This window comes from Carex rostrata, chromosome 1, assembly GCF_964058835.1.
Source record: "Carex rostrata chromosome 1, lpCarRost1.2, whole genome shotgun sequence".
NCBI classification, from domain to species: Eukaryota; Viridiplantae; Streptophyta; class Magnoliopsida; order Poales; family Cyperaceae; genus Carex; species Carex rostrata.
Window position 1 is genome coordinate 4609600 of NC_135918.1, and position 22698 is coordinate 4632297.

Sequence of the window (22698 nt, forward strand, 5' to 3'; positions counted from 1 at the left end):
AATGCATAAACTACTAGTATAATTAGGGATGTCAAAACAATTTGTAGTTCGTAATTCAATTGACTTCGATTCGAAATATTGGTAGTTCGCAATTAATTCGATTCGAAATTAGTTTATTCTAAAACAAATCAAACCAATTTGGTTCAAATCTTATTCAAACTCAAACTCAAACTAGAGTAAGTTCGATTCAGTTTGATTTGTTTGCAGCCCTACTATTACCTCCTCTTTTTTTCTTGATATTAAATGAGGAAAATTTTCAACTTTTCTTCACAAAAAAAATTCTCAACATTAATACGAAATTCATATAAAATTTTAATTCATAAAAAGTACGTACAAATTTAAATTTATACAAATTTTAACACTCTTTCTAATGCATCACAACTCATGCTATCAAATTGTATGATCCTAGCACATAGATGATCTTTGGGTGAATTTTTTTCCTGACAAATATTAACAACCCTAAAAAATTATATGCTCCCCTGAGAGAATTCAAAACGATAAGAAGGAACAACCCCTCGCCACACTTTGCTTCGACAACAATTTCACAATTATGTACTTCTATTTGGGGGGAAGCAAATTTAAGGATCTAATTGTTCTCAGGTAACAACAGACCTACCCCCTCAGACAAATTAAAGTGAGGCACAAATCAGCTAAGCCAATGATTGAATGGGGGCCCAATGGACAAAACCGTTCTCCCACTAGACTGTGTTAGCTTAACAAGAAGAGAGTCGAGAAAAACTTCGAATGATTTCCTTATTTTTTTTTTTTGGTTTCTTAGCACCGCAATACAGCACCTAACGATCAATATATACAGCATCCGAAAACCTGGAATAACATGTACAGAATTCCCCTTCAACAAGAGCACACACCACTGTCAATTCAATTAAAAACCCAGTATGCTTCCCAACCCTCAAAACAAAAACAGTAAAAGCAAACAACTAAAAGAGTAAATTACAAAACAGATGCATTAATTAGCCTTCAGACGGTGGTGTTGCTTAATTACCAGAGGTATAATTACTGGAGGAGTCTCTTTGCAAGATACGAGAAAGCGTGGCTCGGTTTATGAAACTAAAATAGTTCAAGAAGGGGATGAAATGTGTGAGAGAAGGGTTGGCTGGTGTCACGGCAGGCAAAGGAGGCAGCCGCAGCGACAGCAAAGGGGTTGACTCTGTGGCTGGTGGATCCTTGCTGCTTATTCTCGCATCATGTTTGCACACAGGGCAGAAAGTTCGCCATTTCATTAGCCATGAGTCGATGCAAGGGATGTGAAATTCTGGACAGAGTTAGAGAGCTCCATTGTCAAGCAATATAGTTAGGAATATATATAAATAGCTGGTGATAGTGGCGGGCAATGGGTACTGGTAATGCCTTATTTTTCTCATCAGTTTGTTCCATTGGTGCTTCCTTGCATACTGATGGAATAAATAGGTGGATCAAGGTTGAGGCTTACAGTTACCAATGCAGTGTCAGATAAATAGAACGGAGCTCAAATAAAACCAAGAAATATAATGAACTGGTGTCCAATCCTCAGATTTCCTAGGAGGTTCAAGCTAAGCCATTTTATCAGTTCATTAATTGGATAAAAAAAAATTAATAATACTTTGAAAAGTTCAGCAGTCTGGTAATGCCACATATGAAACTACATGAGATTGTACTGTGTTAACCAATAGAAGAGTTCAACTGGACCAATAAAAGAAAAAATGGACCTAGGAGAACCTACTGCAGTAATCCATTCAGCTGATCAGACCAAAAAAAAATGATTGGCTGTTTGATTGAACCATATGTACAAAGGGCAATATTAGAAATCCCTCCAAAAGTTTTGGTAGAGCCCTGAATATGGGGTTGCATAATGACATGCTTAACAAAATGAATAGTTGGATGAAATAAGTTACAAAATGAAACACAATAATATTTCATCACAGAGAGGGAGGAGGAGAGAGACTTACTATGCTTACATGGCAGCACCCGAAGCTTGTCTCCTGTGACATAATCTTCTAGACATATGACACAGGTGGAGTTGGTCCCGTTCCTTTCCATTGCTGGGTCATACACAACACATGGCATTGCCTTGACCAGATGGCTACTCATACCATCCTGCTGGGCTGTATCACCACCACTGGGCTGGTAAAATCTAGGGAGCTCTAGCGGCTCATGCCGCCGTCGCCTCACAAAACAGCACATCCCTGCCAGAGAGCAGACTGCAAGAAGCGAGATGAAGAAAATGGTTGTGGCCGACCATGCAGATATGCGGTATGATGAGGTAATAATAATGTCTATGTCAGTGTCCCCAGCGTACTTCACGAGTGTTTCGCCAGATTTTAACGAGATGAATATGGCACTTATGTTGATTCCATTGTCGTCTCCTGCCACTGTTTCATTTTTAAACATTTCGGAGTCAAGATTTGTTTGTACTTTATAGCTTAGTAGAAGTGTAAAACTGTATAACCTTTCAAAATTAGTAGAAGATTAGGTTGGGGCCTAAGTACACATTCCAGCAAAAAAAACAGCAATATCCTCCTGATCCTCGTACTGGATCAGGTCCTTGTAAATTTCTAGGGGTGTTGGAAAGGACGACCGGCACTCCATAGTAGATGCAAACGACAACCAGCATGTCTGATATGGTGTACAAGTAATCAAAACCCAACATTGTTTGAGATGGGTTGCAAATAACACCCAATCATTAGATAAGTGTAATGGCAAAGTGACTATTTTGCTTACTATGAACTCCCTTGTCCTTCATTAAAAAAAGCCATATGGTTTTCCAAGCAAAAATTGATCAAGTTTTAGTTGTCTTAACTTCATTCAAATTTTACCAGATTGCAAACTTTAAAAAGCAAACCAGAAAATGTTGGTTTTTAGATAGAAGTAGTTGAAAATGCTGTCAAAAGATACACTTGGTCACAGAAACCATAAAAAATCAGGTTTGGTTTGCAAACCTGAGTTTAAAATGTGTCCACTAAAATCCAACTTAGTAAAGCGACAAAACTGTACTTGTGATCAGGTGCTTGTGATACTCGTCATCATACACAATGGCCAAATCAAACCCGGCATCTTGAGCCCTTCTGACTTTCTCATCAAATGTGCATCCCCCCCTCATAATTAGTACAAATTTTGATCTTGAACTGTTCACCAACCTAGTAGTTAGCGGTGCACAAGCGTCAAGTGGCTCGGCCAAGTATAGTAAACCCCGTATCCCTGGTTCCTCTATTTCAAGACCTGAAGAAATAAAATAGCAACGAGATGTATCGAATGAGTTCTAATTAATTTATAAAAGAGATACCCCACATTTCACATTATTTGCAATGACACCAATGATTCCTTAACATGTCAAAAATGTCATATCTAATATTGGACTTATTTTTTCAAATATCATCAAATTTCTTGGTGGTATGCAAGCATTTATTTGATATGCAACGTGTTAGGGGTAATTTTTGTAATATTATATTAGTTCTTTGCATAAGTAATAATAAGTCATAAATAAGTAATGCTATTTTCTTAAGTCGATCCTCAACAGAAGCCATGTTAAACTGAGTGTTTGAATATTGTTTTCTTCGGTTGATTAACTTCTATGCCAAAGAATTTATTGGTTGAAAAAGATATTAATATTTTCCCTTTGGTACATTTAATATTATTGCAAGAATTGGGCCCCATGTTTTAGACAGTTCAAAGGCTGTGTAATTTGATGTATCATGGACTCTAGTTTATATCAAATAATAAATTGGAATGTTCCCAACCAGCAAAGCTCCTTTCAAAAATTTGTTATCAGTCCCTACCAAATGGCTTTTCTTAGCTTGGGATTTTTTTCCCTTTTCTATTATGGTGCTTACTGGGGATATGCAAATGACCTGGGATGAGAATACTAAAGCTTTCTGAAACCAACCGGTACAGTACCAGTATTGCGCAGAAACAGTCAAAGTTTGGAAACAGTAACTACCAGCAAGCAAATCTCAATCCACATTTTATGTTGCAATTTAAACAAATTGAGCTGAAAATTACTAGTTTTCTTTAGGGGAAGCGGTACTTCATACCATTCTCCTCTAATTAGAAAATAAAACCTTATCCTCAATCAGATCAGAATTCATAAAAATTGAGGGAAATTGCAATTAACAAATAAATTCTTACCAAAAGCAGCTTCAGTATCATCAAAAGACATGGTTAGATTTCTCCCAATTAAGACGACATCTCCATTTGCTATTCCAACCAAAAAACAAATTATTACCGCCACTAACGAGGCATATCTCCTTCCAATTAAACAATTCATCGTAGTCATTTCTAGATGATTTTCGAATTTCTTTTTGGCACTTTTGCCTGTACTAGTGGGCGGAGAAGGATCAGAAATTGTAGAGGGAGACACCCGCTTCCATACGAGAGAGAGAGAGGGGGGGGAAGAGAGAGAACACGGAAACAAAATATTAGATAGGCGCGGTCCACGTATGGGTCAAAAGAGGAAGACCAAGTGACAAATATCTTTCATTTTTCCACCTAGACAGGTTCCAGGAAAAGTAGTGACATACGTGGCCCCCCAACAAAATTTGCGGTCCAGAAGGACCGATCTTTCTTTTTTTTAGCATTTAAAAATAAAAAGAGGAGGGTTCAAATGCCTCCATGTTTTTGTGCCTTCATCATGCCTCCATCTCTCTCCATAATTTTCAAAGTTCAAACAGTCGATCCGAACCGCTCAATCTAACCTCCATACTAAAATATGTTTGGAGACCAAATTTTATATTTTTAGGAATTTTTTTACTATTTTTTTAGATAGGTACAAAATCAGTCAATCTGAACCATCTAAAACAGTATTTTTGTACCTATCTAAAAAAATAGTAAAAAAATTCCTAAAAATATAAAATTTGGTCTCCAAACATATTTTAGTATGGAGGTTAGATTGAGCGGTTCAGATCGACAGTTTGAACTTTGAAAATGATGAAGAGAGATGGAGACACAAAAAAATGGAGGCATTTGAACCCTCCTCAAATAAAAATAAGAAACATGACTTTTGTAGTTTTGTGAAATGTGCGAAAAATAGCACGGTTGCTTCTTGGAAAAACGTTTATTTCTGTGAAATTTTTTACTTATTGTTTTAAAGTTAAATTTTTTTATGTATTATTAATCGTTATTAAATAATTACGTAATGTTATTTGTTATTGTTAGTCATTCAAAATATACTGAAAAACGAATATCAATAAAAAAAAAGAGAATACATATAAACTTGAATACGATAATGCGAAGTAATTTTGTACTTTGTTGTTTTTTATGTAAAAATAAATACAATAAAATAAGAATGTCAAGTAATATCCTAAATTAATATGGAGTGTTATGAAATGATATGCTAAACATCGCACGTAAGTAATATGCTAAATCAAAATAAAATAGAAATAAGTAGTTTTTTAGATTGCATGTTATTTTGTTGAGAACTAATTTATTCCGATCAAAATAAATTCAACAAAAAATACAAATGAAAATTCAAACTTTAAACATACTGAGTTATAGTACAAAACTCTAATTTTGTAATATGATTATATTACGGAAAGCTCATAAATAGATCTACATGATTGGATATAGTCCGTAGTTGCTATTGACTAAATAATATATAATTTATGTAAGTATTTATTCCCAATAGCAATTCAGATTTCAAACTAGATTCATTTTTTTTACACAATTTTTCATGCAACGCTGTTTAGTTATTTTACATTTTTTTTTTTTTGCTTATCTTTGATTCCTTGATCAAATTTAAAATTTACAAAAAAATAATAATAGTTAATTGTGTATCATATTTGATCACGACGTGACTACTACTTGTAATTCTGATCATAATACAACATGACACGTGCAATTTTAATTTAATAATGATAATCTAAATCACAACACAAGTAGTCATAAGATAGCTTGACACTATGGTCATATTTAACTGTAAAATAAAGTTAATGAAGATTAAATTGCTTACTTACTATTATTTTAAATCTTATTTAGTAGTTTAAAAATAATATGCTTGGAAGAGTAAGAATGTAAGATGTTGTAAAATAAACTTCAATATATAATAGTAGATTCTACGAGCATTATAGAGTAAACTATTTTATCTGACGAGGTGGATAACTTATCTCACTCTTTGACTATTTAATTATAAAATAAAGAGTATAATCCACTTAGTGCTCCACGATCAAATCAAACATGGTCCACGTGAATTTACATCCCTAAACCGGACTATGGAGCATTCATAATCACAAAATTCCCGATTCATTGCGCACTGTAGTTTCCGTAACTTAAATCTGTTTGAACGTACCTGTAGCGGGTTTGCTGTCCGAGTCTGTTTATCTAACGAAAGTGCATTATGGGCCATTGGGCCTATGGCCGATAACTTGCCAGGACATTATTGCTGTTTGAATTCTCTGCAAGAGACGACCTCTTATACTGGTGTGCGTATCCTCTGCATTAACTCAAAAAGGAATCTTTTGAGTTAATGAATGTCAACCGTCTGAATTTAAACGGAGCTAATCTGGCCGCTGCTTAAGATATAGGGAGCCTTCAAAATTAGTGTGGATCTAGTCTACACGAATTTTAAAATAGATCGGATGATCAGAATTCATTAACTCAAAAGATTCCCTTTTGTGTTAATGCAGAGGATACGAAGTCCTTATACTGAGTTGCTGTCCTTTCAATGGACCATTTACAAATTTAAAGTGATGTAAATTCTCTTAAACGAATTAACGTAACTATCAGGTATTATAAAGACTTTGTTTTGTATTACATGGAAATTTAACAGCTGATAATTATTTCTTAGCAATTCAAGTGGACAACAATTTTACTATGATTGATTTAATCTCCTTTGGAAAATAGTATATATATATATATATATCTGTCCCAAAATTACCAACTAAAAATCTCTCCTTTTTAGGTTGGAATTGTCGAAGAAGAAGAGACAGATGGCCGTGGCGAGCCGCCATTCGAATCCAATTTCGCTCGTTCTACTGTGTTCAATTCTCATCTCTTTGGTTACTTCACATGAGTTCCTTACGGATGGGACGGTGATCGAACTGGACGAGTCCAGTTTTGACTCTGCTATTGCTACCTTCGATCGAATCCTTGTAGATTTCTACGCACCTTGGTGCGGTCATTGCAAGCGCCTCTCTCCCGAGGTATGACAGCAAAATATATCTCTTTGCGGTTTCATTTTGTGTCATACGCTTCATGCTTCATGGCGGGTTCAATTTTTGATGTGAACTTGATCTATCTTGCATGTACTGTTTTGAATCTTTTTTTGCATGAGAGTTATTTCTATGAGAACATTAACATGTATGCTAACTTTGATGCAGTTAGATTCGGCTGCTCCAGTGTTAGCTGTGCTGAAAGAACCAGTTGTCATAGCCAAGCTAAATGCAGACAAGTACAGAAAACTTGCATCAAAATATGAAATTGAGTATGCATTTTTCATGCTTCTCTCTCGCTCATTTTTTTAAGAAAAAACTGTATGCAAGGGTACTAACTGCTAATCAAAGACTTTCCTAAAGCTGGGACAAGCTCAGCTTGAACAAATTGCATCGTCAGTTGATTCACACCAAATTAAGTTTTGCAGTCTTGAATGGCCAGTACTTATTGTTCCTGGTTCTGTTTAACTGTTACTGGCAAGGTATTACCGTATTAGTATGCACTGTCCAGACCGACTTAGCAATTTGACCAAATTTGAATGCTACTGATGCAGAAATTCCATAGTTAAAATTCATTGTAAACCTGGTGCAGTGGATTTCCGACGTTGAAGCTTTTTCTCCATGGTGTACCTGTCGATTACACTGGACCCAGGAAAGCTGAGCTGCTCACAAATCACATAAAAAAGATTGCTTCGCCAAATGTCACTCTTTTAGAATCTGATGCCTCAATAAAAGACTTCGTAAAAGGGGCTGGATCAGATTTGCCTCTCTTTATTGGGTTCGGGTTGGAGGAAATTGCTCTGGCAAAACTAGGGGGACAATACAAGAAGACGGCATGGTTTGGTATTGCAAAGGATTTCTCAGAAAAAACAATGGTTCAGTATGATTTTGACAAGTTCCCAGCATTGGTTTCACTTTATCCCAAATATAATGAGCGAAACGTGTTTTACGGGCCTTTTAAAGGTACGCGATGCTATTTCAGAATTTATCATATATTGTGTTTTTACTGGCAATTAACAGTCACCTATTTGGTTTACTACAACCAAGCCTGTAATCCTGAGTGCATATGGTTACTGAAACCACTAACAGTCCTGGCCAGCATTATACTCATTCTTTATGGAATAACTTGTCCCCTTGTTATGAAATTCAGAGGCTTTTTTGGAAGATTTCATCAAGCAAAATCTCCTTCCTCTCACTGTACCTATTCGATATGAGACACTCAAGCTGTTGAGAGATGACAAGAGGAAGATCATTTTAGTAATTGTGGAGGACGAAACGGAGGATAAATCTATAAATTTGGTCAAAATCCTGAGGTCAGCAGCAACTGCAAATCGTGATTTTGTTTTTGGTTTCATTGGGGTGAACCAGTGGGCCGACTTCGCTGAAACATTCGATGCTGCTAAAGGGTCAGATTTACCAAAGATGCTTGTGTGGGATGGGAATGAAGAGTATTATTTAGTAAGTCTCTGATCAATCTCTCCATTGTTCAGTTTGTACCATTGCTGTACTATTTATCACAGTAACTATTGAACTAACAAAAAAATACTCATTTTTAAAGGTGGAAGGATTGGAACGCTTAGAAGAGGAAGACCAAGCATCCCAAGTCAGCCGATTTCTCGAGGGGTATAGAGAAGGAAAAACAATTAAGATGACAGCTAAAGGCCCCGCAGATTCTATGAAGTTGGTTATCGGCGTTGCGTTGGTGTTGGTTATACTTGTCATAGTTTCAGTGGTAGTTGCTATCATTTACTTGGCTGGAGAAACTGGAGATGGCACTCAGATCAGACATGCTCGGCCCGAGAACGAATCAGGGTATAAGCCCATTTCAGATAGCAGTGAAGGAACTGAGGAAGGTTATCGAGGAGGAGATAAAGAGGATTGATAGCAGCCTGCATGGCTGCAATATTACTTGCTCTTGGTCTCTTAGGGAATGAATAGCCTTTTATTTTCTTGTTTATTTTCAGTTCTCTTCTTCTTCTTCTTTTTTTATTTATTTTTATAGTTAAGAGCTTTATTTTTTTCTAAAAAAACAAAATTGTGGAATTTTGTTCCACGGTTCACTTTCTGGATAGACAATGGGTGTAATGTTCGACTTTGATACTTGCAGGACGAGGGGACTACGTCTTTAAAATCTGTATTTAATGGCAAAAGGCCTGTTTGATGTTGTGTTGAATAACCTAAGCATTTGAGCACCTATATAACTATATTGGACTGTAAATTAATACACCAGTCAAGTCTTCAAACAATCCATCAGGCGGGAATCAGGGGACGACACGGTCCAAAATTTATATATTTATGACTATTTATTTATTAAAGATCTGATAGGCAGTAATCAGTTCTTTACGTAGGTAGATTTATATTACCATAATTTATGAGCATAATCCCAATCATAGAACAAAGCAAAACTTACAAATCCAATCCACACAAGTAATTTACTGCTGAAGCCTTTCATTGCTATTTAGTATGAACATAACAGTAACACAGTAAATCAATTCTGAGGCCAAATTCAAGACTGAAAACTAAGAAAGAAAGCTAGCTACCAGAGGCTCTTAATTTATTCCTTGATTGTTACATGAATGTTGACAGTCGTAATTAACATCTCCTAATACCAACTCATGTCTCATCTCCATGTGTATAAGTTAAACTTCAACACAAGATGTTACAACATATGCTAAACGAGACTATAATCAGACCTCTATACATGAGAAGAATTCTGATATAAATAATAAATGGGAACTCTTCTTCACCTCATGCTTCATTTGAGCATTGCTGCCCAAAAAGATTCTCAACAGCGTTAAAACTGAAACCTAATCCATCATCTGCTGCTCGAAGAAAGTGCTTTCTGAAGTTGCAGAACTTGTTGCTGCTCCTCTATTGGCAATGAGCTCAACTGCTCAGGCGTCAAACTTAGTACTTGCTGCAATAGAGCTGATTGCGCCTCAGGTGTCAACTGGAATATCATGAAAATTAGAAAATAATATAAAAATTCCTTCATGACTCTAGGTACATTTTGATTGAAATTAATGGAAAATTGTATATTTAAAAGAAAAAAAATCTCTTTGGTACATAATTATTTAGCGAGTCAGTCCAAGAATAATCCTGATTTAAAGTAATCATGTACAGTTTGGTTAGAACACATATCTTTACTGGTTAAGAATTAACAAAGTTTCATTTCCCCTTTATTCATTCAAATTGGATCAAACACTGATGCATCCAAACAAAAATCAAACCAAAGACAAACGAAAGAAAACAAAATGAACATAAAAAACAAACCTGTTGAGTCAGCTTTCCTGTCTGCATAGTAGTAGAATTGGACATCTGACTAGCTGCTTGGGGCAATGGAGTGTTGACAGCTGAGACACCATTTGTATTCTTTGTGGCATCCAATCTCCTGATTTTTGAAGGACGGGTCAGGTCTGACCATGGCTTCATTTCGTTTTGTACCGTCTCAGCTCTAGCAGTGAGCTGTTGCCCAGTAGGCAGGACAATCTGTTGTGTCAACATTCAGACCATTTTAAGTATTTTTATAATATTCAAATCTTTCATAGAAAATAATAACACACATATGAACATTATTGGTCAACATCAAGGATTACCATTGTTCAGTACTGGTATGGTAATGCCTGGTTATCATGTAATGAGAATCAGGACATTTACCAGCTAATGTGGCAATCATTGATTACAACCTTGTCTGAACCTAACATAATCTACCTGAGATGCAGGTTGCGCCATCTGTTTTTGTGGCATGGATATGCTTGGTGCAGGTGGTGCTGGTTGATGGGCCATGTTAGCAAGTCCAAATGGTGGCCTCGAGGTCTGTTGCAAGACGGTGGACTGGAGTTGCGGCACCAAACCACCTGATGCAGCTAAATTAGCATGTGTCTGTACCGGCTGGAGCATGGAAGGCCCTCCCAGTGTTGTAATCGGTACTTGCTGGTGCGGTACAGGTACTTGTACCACAGGTATAGGATTTGGCATGACTAAAATAGGGTTTCCTGGTGGGGGTCTGGGTTGCATTGGGATTGCTGACACTGGCTGTTGATGCATCTGATTTGCGAGGTGAGATGGATGTCGTTGGTTACTTGCCATCTGCATCTGAAATTAAGAAAAATTAAGTATTAAAAATACATTATGCACAGCTTATTATACTTATTACTATTCATAAATGGAAATTAGGGTTACCATCTGCGGTGTCGCCAATCCGAGCATTATCTCAGCCTGTTCATAATAAAAGAAGCAAAATTTTAAATTATCCTCGTATTTGACAAAATATTGGAACTCTGTCTCAGCGCTGTACACACTTTAATTATATATTACCACCTATTTTGAATAATCAAAGCTAATTAGACTTAGTTTTGACACAGTACTGGTTCCTAATGCACCATGTACCTGCTGGCTAGGTTTGTTTCACTTGATGTTGCTGGATTCTTTCAAATCATTCAAACAAAAAAGAAAACCAAATAAATAAGATGTAAATGGGTCGGCAACCAAGTAAGGGCTTTACATTTTCGATTGAATCAAAAAAAGAAACACGAACCTGAAATAGTGCTCTCGACAAATTTGGATTCCGTTGAAGGAACTGTCTTACTATTTGGTTGTTTTGAGCAGCTAATAGCTATTTAGTAAAAAATAAAGTAAAATGAGTACCCAAAGTCTAACATTTATTGTCCTTACAAAAATTAATAAGCATGCACAACCCTATAAATGGCACTATTAAAGTTTTACTAACCTTATATTCTGATAAAATCCCCAAAAGCTGGTGCCTAGACATCCGAGCAAGATAATTAGTTATTTGGTCAGGTCCCTGTTGGTTCGCCAACCCATTCTGTGTTCCTCCAAGAGCACCCGCCAGGGCAGACATTGCAGATAAAGTGGCAGATAGGCCAAGCGGTTGACTGGCTGCCAGATCGACTGAAATTGGAGGGCACAATACGATATGTATCAGACACAGACAGAGAAGTCGATAAGATTCTATGTAAAAATCAATATATGGTATTAGATTCAGTCAGTTTTTGTACCAAAATCAGCCGCCTCAACAATTTAGGGTTAAAACAAAATATTTTCTTTTAGGTCCCACACTTTATGCATAATGTTGTATAAAGAACCTTTCTTTTCCTTTGGGTCCACTCACTTTAAGGTTAGGGTATTAGTGAAGGGAAGCACTGTACTTCATTTTAAGTACAATAAATTTTAGGTTCCAGAGAACATTTCCTTACCTGGTATGGTCCCAGAGGGATGCTGAGCTGTCCCTAAATTTGGTCCCACCCCGGGTCCACCTCGACCCTGCAAGTAAATACCATATGCTTGTTTATAAAGAGAATTAAAAGTTATAACAGTAAAAGGAATCCACAATAACATATCAACAAGGTATAATACGGAAAAAGAACTGCATGAATCATACAATCTCCATTAGTATCAATTTGCTATACTTTGGAATTATCAACTATGGGTGGCCCAAGTCAATGCACACTTCAAATATTTCTACAACTTGCACCCACAAACACAATCAGATTTTTCTACCTGATCTCTGTTTCTGTCAGCATTTTTTCCGTTTTCAGCAAAATCAACACGTAACTGACGGCCATTAATCTCATACCCTTGAAGGTTACGGCGAGCGCTAAGTGCAGTCTCCTCGTCCTTATATTCGCAGAAGCCATATCCTTTTGGCTTGCCACTCTCTTTATCAAGGACTAATCTGCACCAAAAAAATTGTTTCTTTGTAAGGGGCAATTTCATAGTCTTTTGCTTAATGATCTTCAACTTTTAAAACTTGCTCGCAAGATTTTCATTTAATTTTATGTCACCAGTCCAGTTAAAATTGTGACAGCAGACTGAAGCAAGAGTACAGCTTAAAAAAAAAAAAAAGATACTGCGTAGATAGACAGCGAAATAAAAGCACAGAAGATACTGGATAGATAAACAGCGAAATAAAAAAGAACAGAAGATGGGAAATTTCTTCATTTTTGTAGAACCTGAAAGTAATCAACAGATTTTGCACAAAATTAAAGTACTTGATGTAAGAATATTTATTAATAATTTAGATCAACTAAACAGCAAGCATTACAGATGTAAGAATATTAATTGCAATCATACAGACACATAACATGAAAATTTTTTTTGCTAATTTAATTGAATAAGATTGATTGTTGCAAACATTTTGGGTGTTCAACTTGCAGTTTGGTGCAACAAGCTATTAGAGTTTTTTTTTTTTTAATTTTTTTTTATTTAGGGTTACTGGTAAAAATTCCACTAAGAAATATATTGATACTAAAAAAATATGTACATTGTCGTTACATCAACCAATTGGTCTCTGTATTACATCTTTTTAAATAGTAAAAAGAACAGCCAAATATTAGAGCTTGTTTTGATAACAGGTTAAGTCCTAGTTATTGAACTGTTTGGGGGTTGGGGGGGAGGTGAGGTGAGGTGTTGGGGCTTTCCCCATGTTAATCTCCTTTTCTCTTTTTTAATTTCCACAATTGAAATGCTAGAAGTATGGAAATTGAAACCTATGTCGGCTTATGATTCAGATCCATTCATTCATTAAAGTACAGACTATATAAACTAGAAACAGAACACCAAAAATTTCGATAGATGTAATATTAAGGTTCGGAATCCACATACCAATAATAACCTGACCAGTACATGTTGGGTAAAAAAAACAAAAAAAAAATGCAAAAGTTAGGGCGGTTTCACATTTTTGCATATGCTTCTTTGGATTTGCAAAAGATCCTGAGCAAAGAAAAAAAAAAAAGCAAAATAAAAGACACGTAACAGATTAAACGCACAGATATTCCATTGGACAAGCGTAATCAATATTCCATTGGACAAGCATAATCACTAATAAAATTTACTCAATTACAATATGCGCACATCTCATCTGTCGTCAAGCAAAGAAAAGGGCAAAACAAGAATAAACAATGTAAATTTCGTATGATTGTACTTCGAATTCTGTAATTTCTCTTTATTTACCTGAAAGACACAACCGGGCCAACCTCCTCGCAAATCTGGATTAGCTGCTCCTCCGTCGCGTCGTACGGTATGTTCCCAACTGCCACGCGCAATACAATGAATAATTAGGTTTGATTGCGGCGAAACTAAATTAAAAATTGACGAGCAAAAAAAATAAATCAACATTCTCACCGAATACGCAGCGATTTTGATTCTGAGGAGCGGTCGAAGTCATAGCTGCTTACTCTAGTTGCGATTCGAGAGGGGATGTCGCGAGTCGAATGAAGAGAGGGATGAAGTGTGGGGGGATATAACCTATGTCTATTTATGGAGGAGTGCGTATCTTCCGAGATATCTCATATTTTGCGTGACCGACGTGTCCGGTGCCTATTCGGGGATAACACAGGGACCAGTATTATTGTGCTTTGAGATTCGTGTAGAACGCATTTGAACGTTTCAGATTTTCCAAAATGTCACGCAAAATATTAGATATCTCAGAGGGCTAAAATTTAATTTTAGAATTTTTAGAATTCAGATAATCAGATTCAGTGAAGCTAAATTTGCTCTGTTAAAATCTTTACCTCTCTGCCGACATCATGACATTATTTTTGGAAATATGTTCAATAAATGGTAATACAGTTACAGAAAATAACGGATTCATCCTGGCCAGATAAAACGGGAAAGGGGGGTCGTGCTAATTTTGGGTATAGTTTCAAAACGATGAATCGTTTTGCCCCTGCTAATTTTGGATATATTCTCGAAACGATGTCTTAGATTTTTTTTTTTTTATGCTATGAATAAAAAAATTCGGAATATAGTGTATCAAGAGTGATACATGTACAACGCATAAAATAGCTTAATGCATTTTAAGGAAAAAATAAAAGAAAATGTACAGCACAGAAAATGAGACCAGGTTAGACCGAATTAGCATGTAAGTATGTAATCCAGCAAGCAATAATGTTGAATCAATTGAAACTCAGATAAGTCAGAAACTTAAAAAGAAATTACATTAAATTTATTTAAAAAATCAATCTTTAATCATAAACTGTTATATCCCGAAATTTTAAAACGGATTTAATTTGCTAAATTAAAAAGACTACGCTCAAATTTAAATTTTTAGTTAATTAAACAACCTTTCAGATTTTGTCTAATTAACTTTAAAATGAAACTAAAATTTCGAGATATAATCGAACTATGAATTTAATGTGTACTAAATTAAGAATTTGAATCAAAAATATATAATTCTATAAATTAATGGTAATTATTCGGGTAGTTCATGAATTTAAAAATTAGTTACAAGTCCTGTTGAACCATTTAGAAAAGATATTAAAATTTGATTTGTATTAATAAATAAATGAATTGAGTTCTAAAATTGAAAATATTAATAGTCAAATTAATCGTACGAATTAAATTATAAAATTTTACGAAACCTCAATTTGAATTCTAAATTTAAGGGGATAATTTTGAATGAATTGCTAAATCTATATTTTAAAAGATAAATTATTATGGGTAATACGATTAAAATTAATTAGTTATAATGAGAATTTTAATTTAGAAATTTACGCGGATCATTCGCAATTTAAAATTTAAAATTTTAATTACAAGTCTAATTGATTGTTGCTAACAAATATTTCAATCAAATATATATACATATCAAATTAATTGGGTTCTAAATTAGAACAATAAAAACTCGAAGAATTCGTGACAAATTTCCAATCAATTTCGTTGAAATCCATTTGATTTATCCATTCTTGGAGCCATTAGAACATCCATTTAATTCCTGAATTTATTTCAAACCACCGGATCCCATCCAACACGAATCTTAAAGCAGACCCATTTAATAAAACCATCTCTCTTTCTCTCTCTCTCTTCCCTCTTCACTCTGCCACTGGGCCCCCCTCACTCTGCTTTCTTCTTACGCCAACCCCCATCCTCTCCTCTCCTCTCCTCTCCCGTGCACGCAAGGCAGGGGGCTCCGCCCCTCCCCTCTCTTCCGCCGCTGCAGCGGCCAGTCCATCAACTGCCGCCACACTGCAGCGAGAATGTCTCTCAACTACAGGTAGTGATCGAATTTAATCGAATCACTCGAAGATAGGAACAAATTTGATGGAAATTGAGAATACGAAAGAATAGAGCTTGAATAGAAAGGAAGGGAAATTCTTGTTATTATTGATATCTCATGATAAATTGGGTTCACAGCTACAAGCCCTTTATATAGGCGATGAAATCTCAAAAAGAATCATTACAAAAGATCAACTATATCTCTCAAACAATTCTATGCTTAACACGTCAGCTTCCGTCTCATCTGAAAAGCATGAGCTATTAGATCTCTTCTTCAGTTTTGCCTCTTTTCTGACATTGCGGGACCCTCCTTTCATTGACTGCACTCTTCAACAGCTCCTTTGTTAATTCAAAACACTGGGACCCAGTTGCAGCTACTAACCCTTTTAATTTATGCTACCCTTCACTCTTGACCGTCCTACCCTCCATCTCTTCTCCTTCTCTTCGTTCCTTCCCATCTGTCACCCTTAATTCACTTTCATTTCGCTGCACACACCCTCTCCTCTCTCTCTCTGTTCGTGAGACCCCACCAGCACCCCGTCCCCTCTCTCTTTTTCACATTTTGCCTCTGATTCCTTGAGAATCCGAAAACCCTATAATTTGGGGGTTTTCTTTGTTGCTTGCGGGTGCTAATCCGGTGTCTCTTGGTGCTAATTTGGTGTATGGAGACGCTGAATCTGTGGTGGTTGATTCAATCTTGACGGCCGTGAAGCGAGGCGCAACCCCGGGACTCGGCCGTTTTTCTCGAGTGCCTTGTCGTTTTGTTAACTCCTCTTTCGGATAAATCATGTTCTCTCATTTTTCTTGTGTGATTTTGCCTTGTGCCTTGTGATGGCCATGGAGCCGAGCTCCCTCTTAAATTGTTAATTTTCAAAAGGGTCGATTATTTTGATGAAGGGGCTGACCCCCCCCCCCCCCTCTCTCTCTTTCTCTGACCTGTTCTTGTGAAATTCTTTGTTGAAGTAATTAGGACCTAAAATTGAGTCGGGTTCGGGTTGTTGAGTGTCCTGACTCGTCTGATCGATGAACTTGTTGTATTGATTTTCTGGTGCACGAGTCACGTATTAAATTTTCTTGCGATCGCATGTGAAGAAACCCTGAATTGTGTAAATAAATTAAGCACAAGGGCCTCTATGCAAATCTGAAAATTTTGAGTTATAATTAGTCCTAATAAATTGGTAGTTACGGCTGTCACTATATTTTGGGTTGAGCTTGTTGAGTTTGGCTATGATTTTGAATGAATAAATATGATACTTGAGTTAAAACTAAAATATAACTAAACAAGGCTAAAACTTTTGATTAGGACTTCTAATTCGAATTGAATTGTGCAAGCCCATCACAGAAAGTATGTTATAGGAATCTCGTTAAAGTGAATATAGACCTTTTATTTTGGGTCTGAGATTTAATTGAAATAAATTATCTATTTATACATAATTTAGGTCTTAAATGTAGACTTGATTAAATTTTTGAATAACTTATTAATTGAGCATGGCATAAAAGAAATAAAATGTGTAATTACTATTAAAAATAATTTGTATATCTAACTTATTATGATTTTAATATAAATGATCTTATGTACTTATTTAGCATGTGTTAGTGTACAAATCCATAGACACTATTCAAGTAGATGATATATTATATGAGTAAGACTTGGGTGTAATGGATAGCATAGAGGGTAGAGTTTGGACAATACCTGTCGGGGTATACTCGAATCGGTCCGCCCGTGCCCGCTGCCCGGGGTACCCGTGCCCGTGCCCGGGTATGCACGGGTATTACGGGTACACGGGTATGGGTATAAGAAGGGCCGGATCTAGTTTTTCGGGCAAAAATCCGTTGATACCCGGACTGAATTGTACTCGTGCCCGCCATACCCGTGCCCTTCGTGCCCGTGTACCTGTGCCCGTCTACCCGTGTACCTTTTTTTTATAATTCAAAATTCAAATAAAATTTCCCCCCACTAATGAAGATCCATATTCAAATGTTTGCATATTCAGATATTTAGATATATAATAGATAATTTGCGTATACGATACGGTTTTAGTTTTGAAAGCAAATATCCATACATATAATTATTTGTATATGTATTCAAAAACTAAAATATTTGTCCATATGGATATAAATATGAATACAAATAATTATATGTATCCTTCTTCGTATTTTTTTTATTTTTCAGATATATATTTGTGCATATATACATAATATTTGTATCCATGTCTTTTGATTAAAAAATATGATTATATTATTGATTATTTTTTTAACAAGATATATATTTTGTAATGATATAACAAGTTTAACATTACAACAATATTTTGTTCACCAAAATGATAAAATATCTAAACTATATCCGTATTTTATGTTATTTTTATTTTTTAATAAAATAATAATTTATTGGATAGTATGTTAGTTTTACAAATTAAAATTAGGTATTTGAAATATATATGTAACTATGTTTGTATCAGTTTAATATACTGATACATATCCGATAAATAATAAAAATACAGATATAATTTTATCATTGTCTAATTCGTATCCGATCATTTTGCTGCAACTTTGTCTTCTGCGGATTAAATTGTTCATTTTGTGTTGCCGATTATAACCCCCCTTTTACAATTATTGAAAATCACCTGATCCTGGTTGGATAGTGCAGAATTATTTCCCATGTTTTTTTCATATTTTGCTGGGACTTTTTAAAGACAAAAAAAATTGTGTGAATTTCTATTATTTCTTTAAAGAAATAATAGAAGTCATATTTATATTCATATATATTCCAAAAGGTACATCTTGCTAATTACATAGTTTGTTATATGAAGAGAATGCTGCAATAAAACTTTTAGAGAAAAAAATTACAATATGCTACAACTTGCTGAACAAGTGGAAACACAATGGAGATATAATTTATTATTTATTATTTTGTTTTTATAAAGTTAAATAAGTTAAAAAATTAACATTCAAATTTTTATCTATATCAATGTATTTTTGTCAGCTCTTGAGACCAATCAAAACAAAGTTGAAATATCATTATTTTTTGTATGTGTATAGAGAAAATAATAAAAAAATCAAATATAATGGTTTTATTTTAATATTTTAGCTGTATATTTTAAATTATTAATGTTTTAAAATAGAGGCATAATTGAAACACACAAAATGGAGATATTGTACTCTATTCATAAAAAAATAATGGATTTTTTTAAAATTTTTATATTGTTCATTTCTTCTTATAAATATTGGTTGTACACTAGTAATTTAGTTGTTTAAAATTTCCCATTGCATTTGTCAGAAATTTAAGAAAAATCTCATCTACCACATTATATTTTCAACTATTTTTTATATTAATTTTTGTAGTTCCCCGTCTATATGGAATTGTCTTGAAAATAAGTGTCTGCACCTATTTAAATTGTCTTATCTTTATATTTTATGTTTCAGTTATTTCTATCTAAATTTTCTTGTTCCACCTTGTGTAAAATTGTCTTCTCTTTTATTTAGAATCAAAAGTGGTGTTTGGTTGTTTAGAATCAATAGATTTGTACTTAGCCGAATAAATATACAAAATTTTCGCACAAATATACAAAATTTTCGCACAAATAATTTTTATATATAAGTTACAAATTTTATTTATTTATATACACTATTTGATATTGAACTATTCAGATTTAAAAAGTCAAATTATAAACACGTAATAATATTCGTACAACACCGTAAAAAAACAGAAAAAAACATGAAAAAATAGAAAAAAAAACGGACCGGACCGGACCGCCCTGCCCCCTGCGGGTACCACGGGCACGGGTATAAGACGGGCAGGGCAGGGTTTTTGAAAAAAAAAAACCGTGATGCCCGGCCCGTGGTACCCGTATACCCACCTTGCCTGTGCCCGTCCCCGGGTATGCCCGGCCCGCCCGTGCCCTGCCCGTGATCCAAACACTAATAGAGGGCTACGGTGCTACGGCTCAATATTCGAGTTTTCAAAATCCTAACAGTCAATCCGAACTGTTCATTTTGTTCTCCATATTAATATGTGTTTGGAAACCAAATTTTACATTTTTCGGAAATTTTTTACTATTTTTTAAGCTAGGTAGAAAATCAAATATCTAAATGGCGCAGAATTTTTTAGATAAAGTGATTTTCTAGCTAGCTAAAAAAATAGCAAAAAATTTCGAAAAAATGTAAAATTTGGTCTCCAAACACATATTAATATGGAGAACAAGATGAACGGTTTGGATCGACCGTTAGGATTTTGAAAACTCGAATATTGAGCCGTAGCATCATAGTCCTCTATGCTATCCATAGCACCCAAGCCTTACTCGTATTATATATAACCACATTGATGAACTATATCGTTAATAAATAAATCATGACTTTTGTGCAGTCAAAATTATAAGGATGTAATATATTATTATAAAATATTTATTAAGTATGTAGTTAAAATAATGATTGAGACATTAAAACTTAAGTGTCAGTTAGCATGTCACTAAAACATTCAATATAAATATACATTTGTTATAACCTATAATAACGAGATTGTCTTGAGTAAAATATAACCAATTAGAACAAAGTAATTAATTAATAAATATAGGAACTTATGGTACCGGTATCAGTTGTCAGTTGTATATACCCTGATAGCTTCTGTCGGGTTTTCAAAAAAAAAAAAAAAAATATAGGAACTTGAGTGTAAGTGATAAAATGCAAAACATTTATTTTGGATTTAGACTCAGAAACGACGAATAAATGATAAATTAAACTAGTTATAAAATAACGAATCATGCGACTTAGAAATAATTAATTGGAAACACGTAAATTAGATTAGGTTTTCGCTTTTAAAATTTTAATAATAGCATTACGCATTTAAAATATAAAATAACTATATACAATAAGCTAAATACAAAATTAGTAATAATTGCACAAATATATATTTTATGGAAATAATGGGATTAGGAATTTTAAACTATGGATTAGCTTTCGAAATCGAATTTCAATCGAATAAATTACTTTAAAAATAAATCAAAGTAGATAGATGAATAAGATACATTAACTAAACAGAACACGTTTAAAGTCACTGTAACTCACGAGATATTACTTTGCGAATGTTTCGACAGTAGAATTTTTACAAATAATTTATCTTCAAATTAAAAGATCATGGTACGGAGGTCGCATTGATGTCATAAAGCATTTTGCACACAATCTAAATCCAGCACCATTTTTCCGCAGCGTGCTCTCGCAAACCTTCACGCTTATTTCCGACTTTAAACCTATTTGAAGCTTTTGAGGAGCAAAGCAATTGCTTGGGCTGTGGATTTTAACGACACAATTTTGACTAAGGTAAAGAAAAATATATTTTAGAATGTACTGCCGTTGCTCTGCGTGAAATAGAAGATGCATTGTTAAAATCTGCACCCTTTAATTGCGTACTTTTAGCAGTCGGAAGTCTTTAGAAAAAAAAAGGGTTAAATTTGTGCTGGGAAGAAATTATCAATTTCATAATCTGATTTTTTTTTTCTTCATGTTGCAATAAAAGGGCATTATTGTCTATTAAATTTGTAATCAACTCTTGATACTAATTTAATTGAGATTAAATCATTTCTGGAGATATATGAAAGACAATGAGGTATTTAGATATAAGTATCTAATTTGGATATTTGAACGAAGAAATATCCAAATAAAAACAGTGAAATTTTAATGGATATACATTTAATTTTTTCAATTCTTTTTGTACATTATATTATCGGTAAGTGTTGTTGAAATTGTTTTAACCAAAAATTTAAAATTAGAGTTTTATCGTTCATCATTTGTTTATAATAGATATCGATATATCAATTATAGTTTAAACTAAAATTAACTTCGCTTTTAACTAATTAACGACAGTTAAAATTAGACTCTCAAAATTCTCAAAATATGAATGACCAAAATATTATTGAATTGTGTCTAATTCAACAGATCCCCTCCTAGTTTCAGAAAATAAATATTAGTAATCTTATTTTCTATTTTAAGCAATGTTGTCAAGAATATAAATTGATGTATTAGAAAAATAAACCTACATTAAAATTACTTATCTAATATTATCTGAATTCTTAATAACATCGTTATAGCATTTTTGGACCATAAAAACTACGGCGCTATAGCATGCTATAGCGGTGCAATATGACCATAATATCGTTTTTTTAGCCATTTCGCTGTGACGCGATAAATATTATTTAAATTTTTAAATATTATACATATCTTTAATAAGATAAAAATGCAAGAACGACTATACAACTTTTTTGTCACTACGTGGAGTAAAATATTAACAGTGCGCAGTTTTAGTTTTAACTTCATACAAAATACAAGTTTGTTCATGCTCACTGCGTTGCTCGCTTCTTTCTATTTATTGACCAGATTTCCGTCAATTTAATCTGTCCACGTAGATTATCTCTTAAGATCCACCAATCTAGACCGTCCACCGCTCAATCCGCATCATCACCATGTCAAAGTCCACGGATCCAACGTTCCAGATCTCTGTCTCGGTAAAATACTATAACAAAATCCCAACTCAACAAATTTTCAAAAATTTAGTGCA

At 34.4% G+C, this 22698-nt stretch overlaps 3 protein-coding genes across 4 annotated transcripts; 1 reads left to right on the forward strand and 2 right to left on the reverse strand.

Annotated features, from left to right (window-relative positions):
- Window positions 1–821: 821 nt before the first annotated feature.
- On the reverse strand, window positions 822–4424 carry LOC144553187 (receptor homology region, transmembrane domain- and RING domain-containing protein 1-like). Its single transcript, XM_078301290.1, has 4 exons — window positions 4123–4424; window positions 2992–3216; window positions 1947–2369; window positions 822–1273 (listed from the first exon to the last, which is right to left on the reverse strand). Exons 1-4 carry the CDS (start codon window positions 4268–4270, stop codon window positions 996–998), a joined length of 1074 nt encoding a protein of 357 aa, XP_078157416.1. The 5' UTR covers window positions 4271–4424; the 3' UTR covers window positions 822–995.
- A 2416-nt stretch (window positions 4425–6840) lies between these two features.
- Window positions 6841–9298, forward strand: LOC144553205 (protein disulfide isomerase-like 5-2). 2 transcript variants are annotated; one of them, XR_013511338.1, is made up of 6 exons: window positions 6841–7130; window positions 7308–7411; window positions 7732–8102; window positions 8290–8597; window positions 8698–9102; window positions 9142–9298. XR_013511338.1 is itself a non-coding variant. In XM_078301307.1 (5 exons), the coding sequence occupies exons 1-5, from the start codon at window positions 6918–6920 to the stop codon at window positions 9019–9021; spliced, it is 1320 nt and encodes a 439-aa protein (XP_078157433.1). In that variant the 5' UTR covers window positions 6841–6917; the 3' UTR covers window positions 9022–9298. The 2 variants fall into 2 exon arrangements, 1 of the variants encoding a protein (XP_078157433.1); XM_078301307.1 differs by having other exon boundaries at window positions 8698–9298.
- A 354-nt stretch (window positions 9299–9652) lies between these two features.
- Window positions 9653–14408, reverse strand: CSTF64 (cleavage stimulating factor 64). The gene is made up of 10 exons (XM_078301298.1): window positions 14283–14408; window positions 14112–14190; window positions 12660–12834; window positions 12356–12422; window positions 11869–12050; window positions 11677–11754; window positions 11322–11357; window positions 10851–11234; window positions 10413–10628; window positions 9653–10089 (listed from the first exon to the last, which is right to left on the reverse strand). Exons 1-10 carry the CDS (start codon window positions 14323–14325, stop codon window positions 9955–9957), a joined length of 1395 nt encoding a protein of 464 aa, XP_078157424.1. The 5' UTR covers window positions 14326–14408; the 3' UTR covers window positions 9653–9954.
- Between the last annotated feature and the right edge of the window lie 8290 nt (window positions 14409–22698).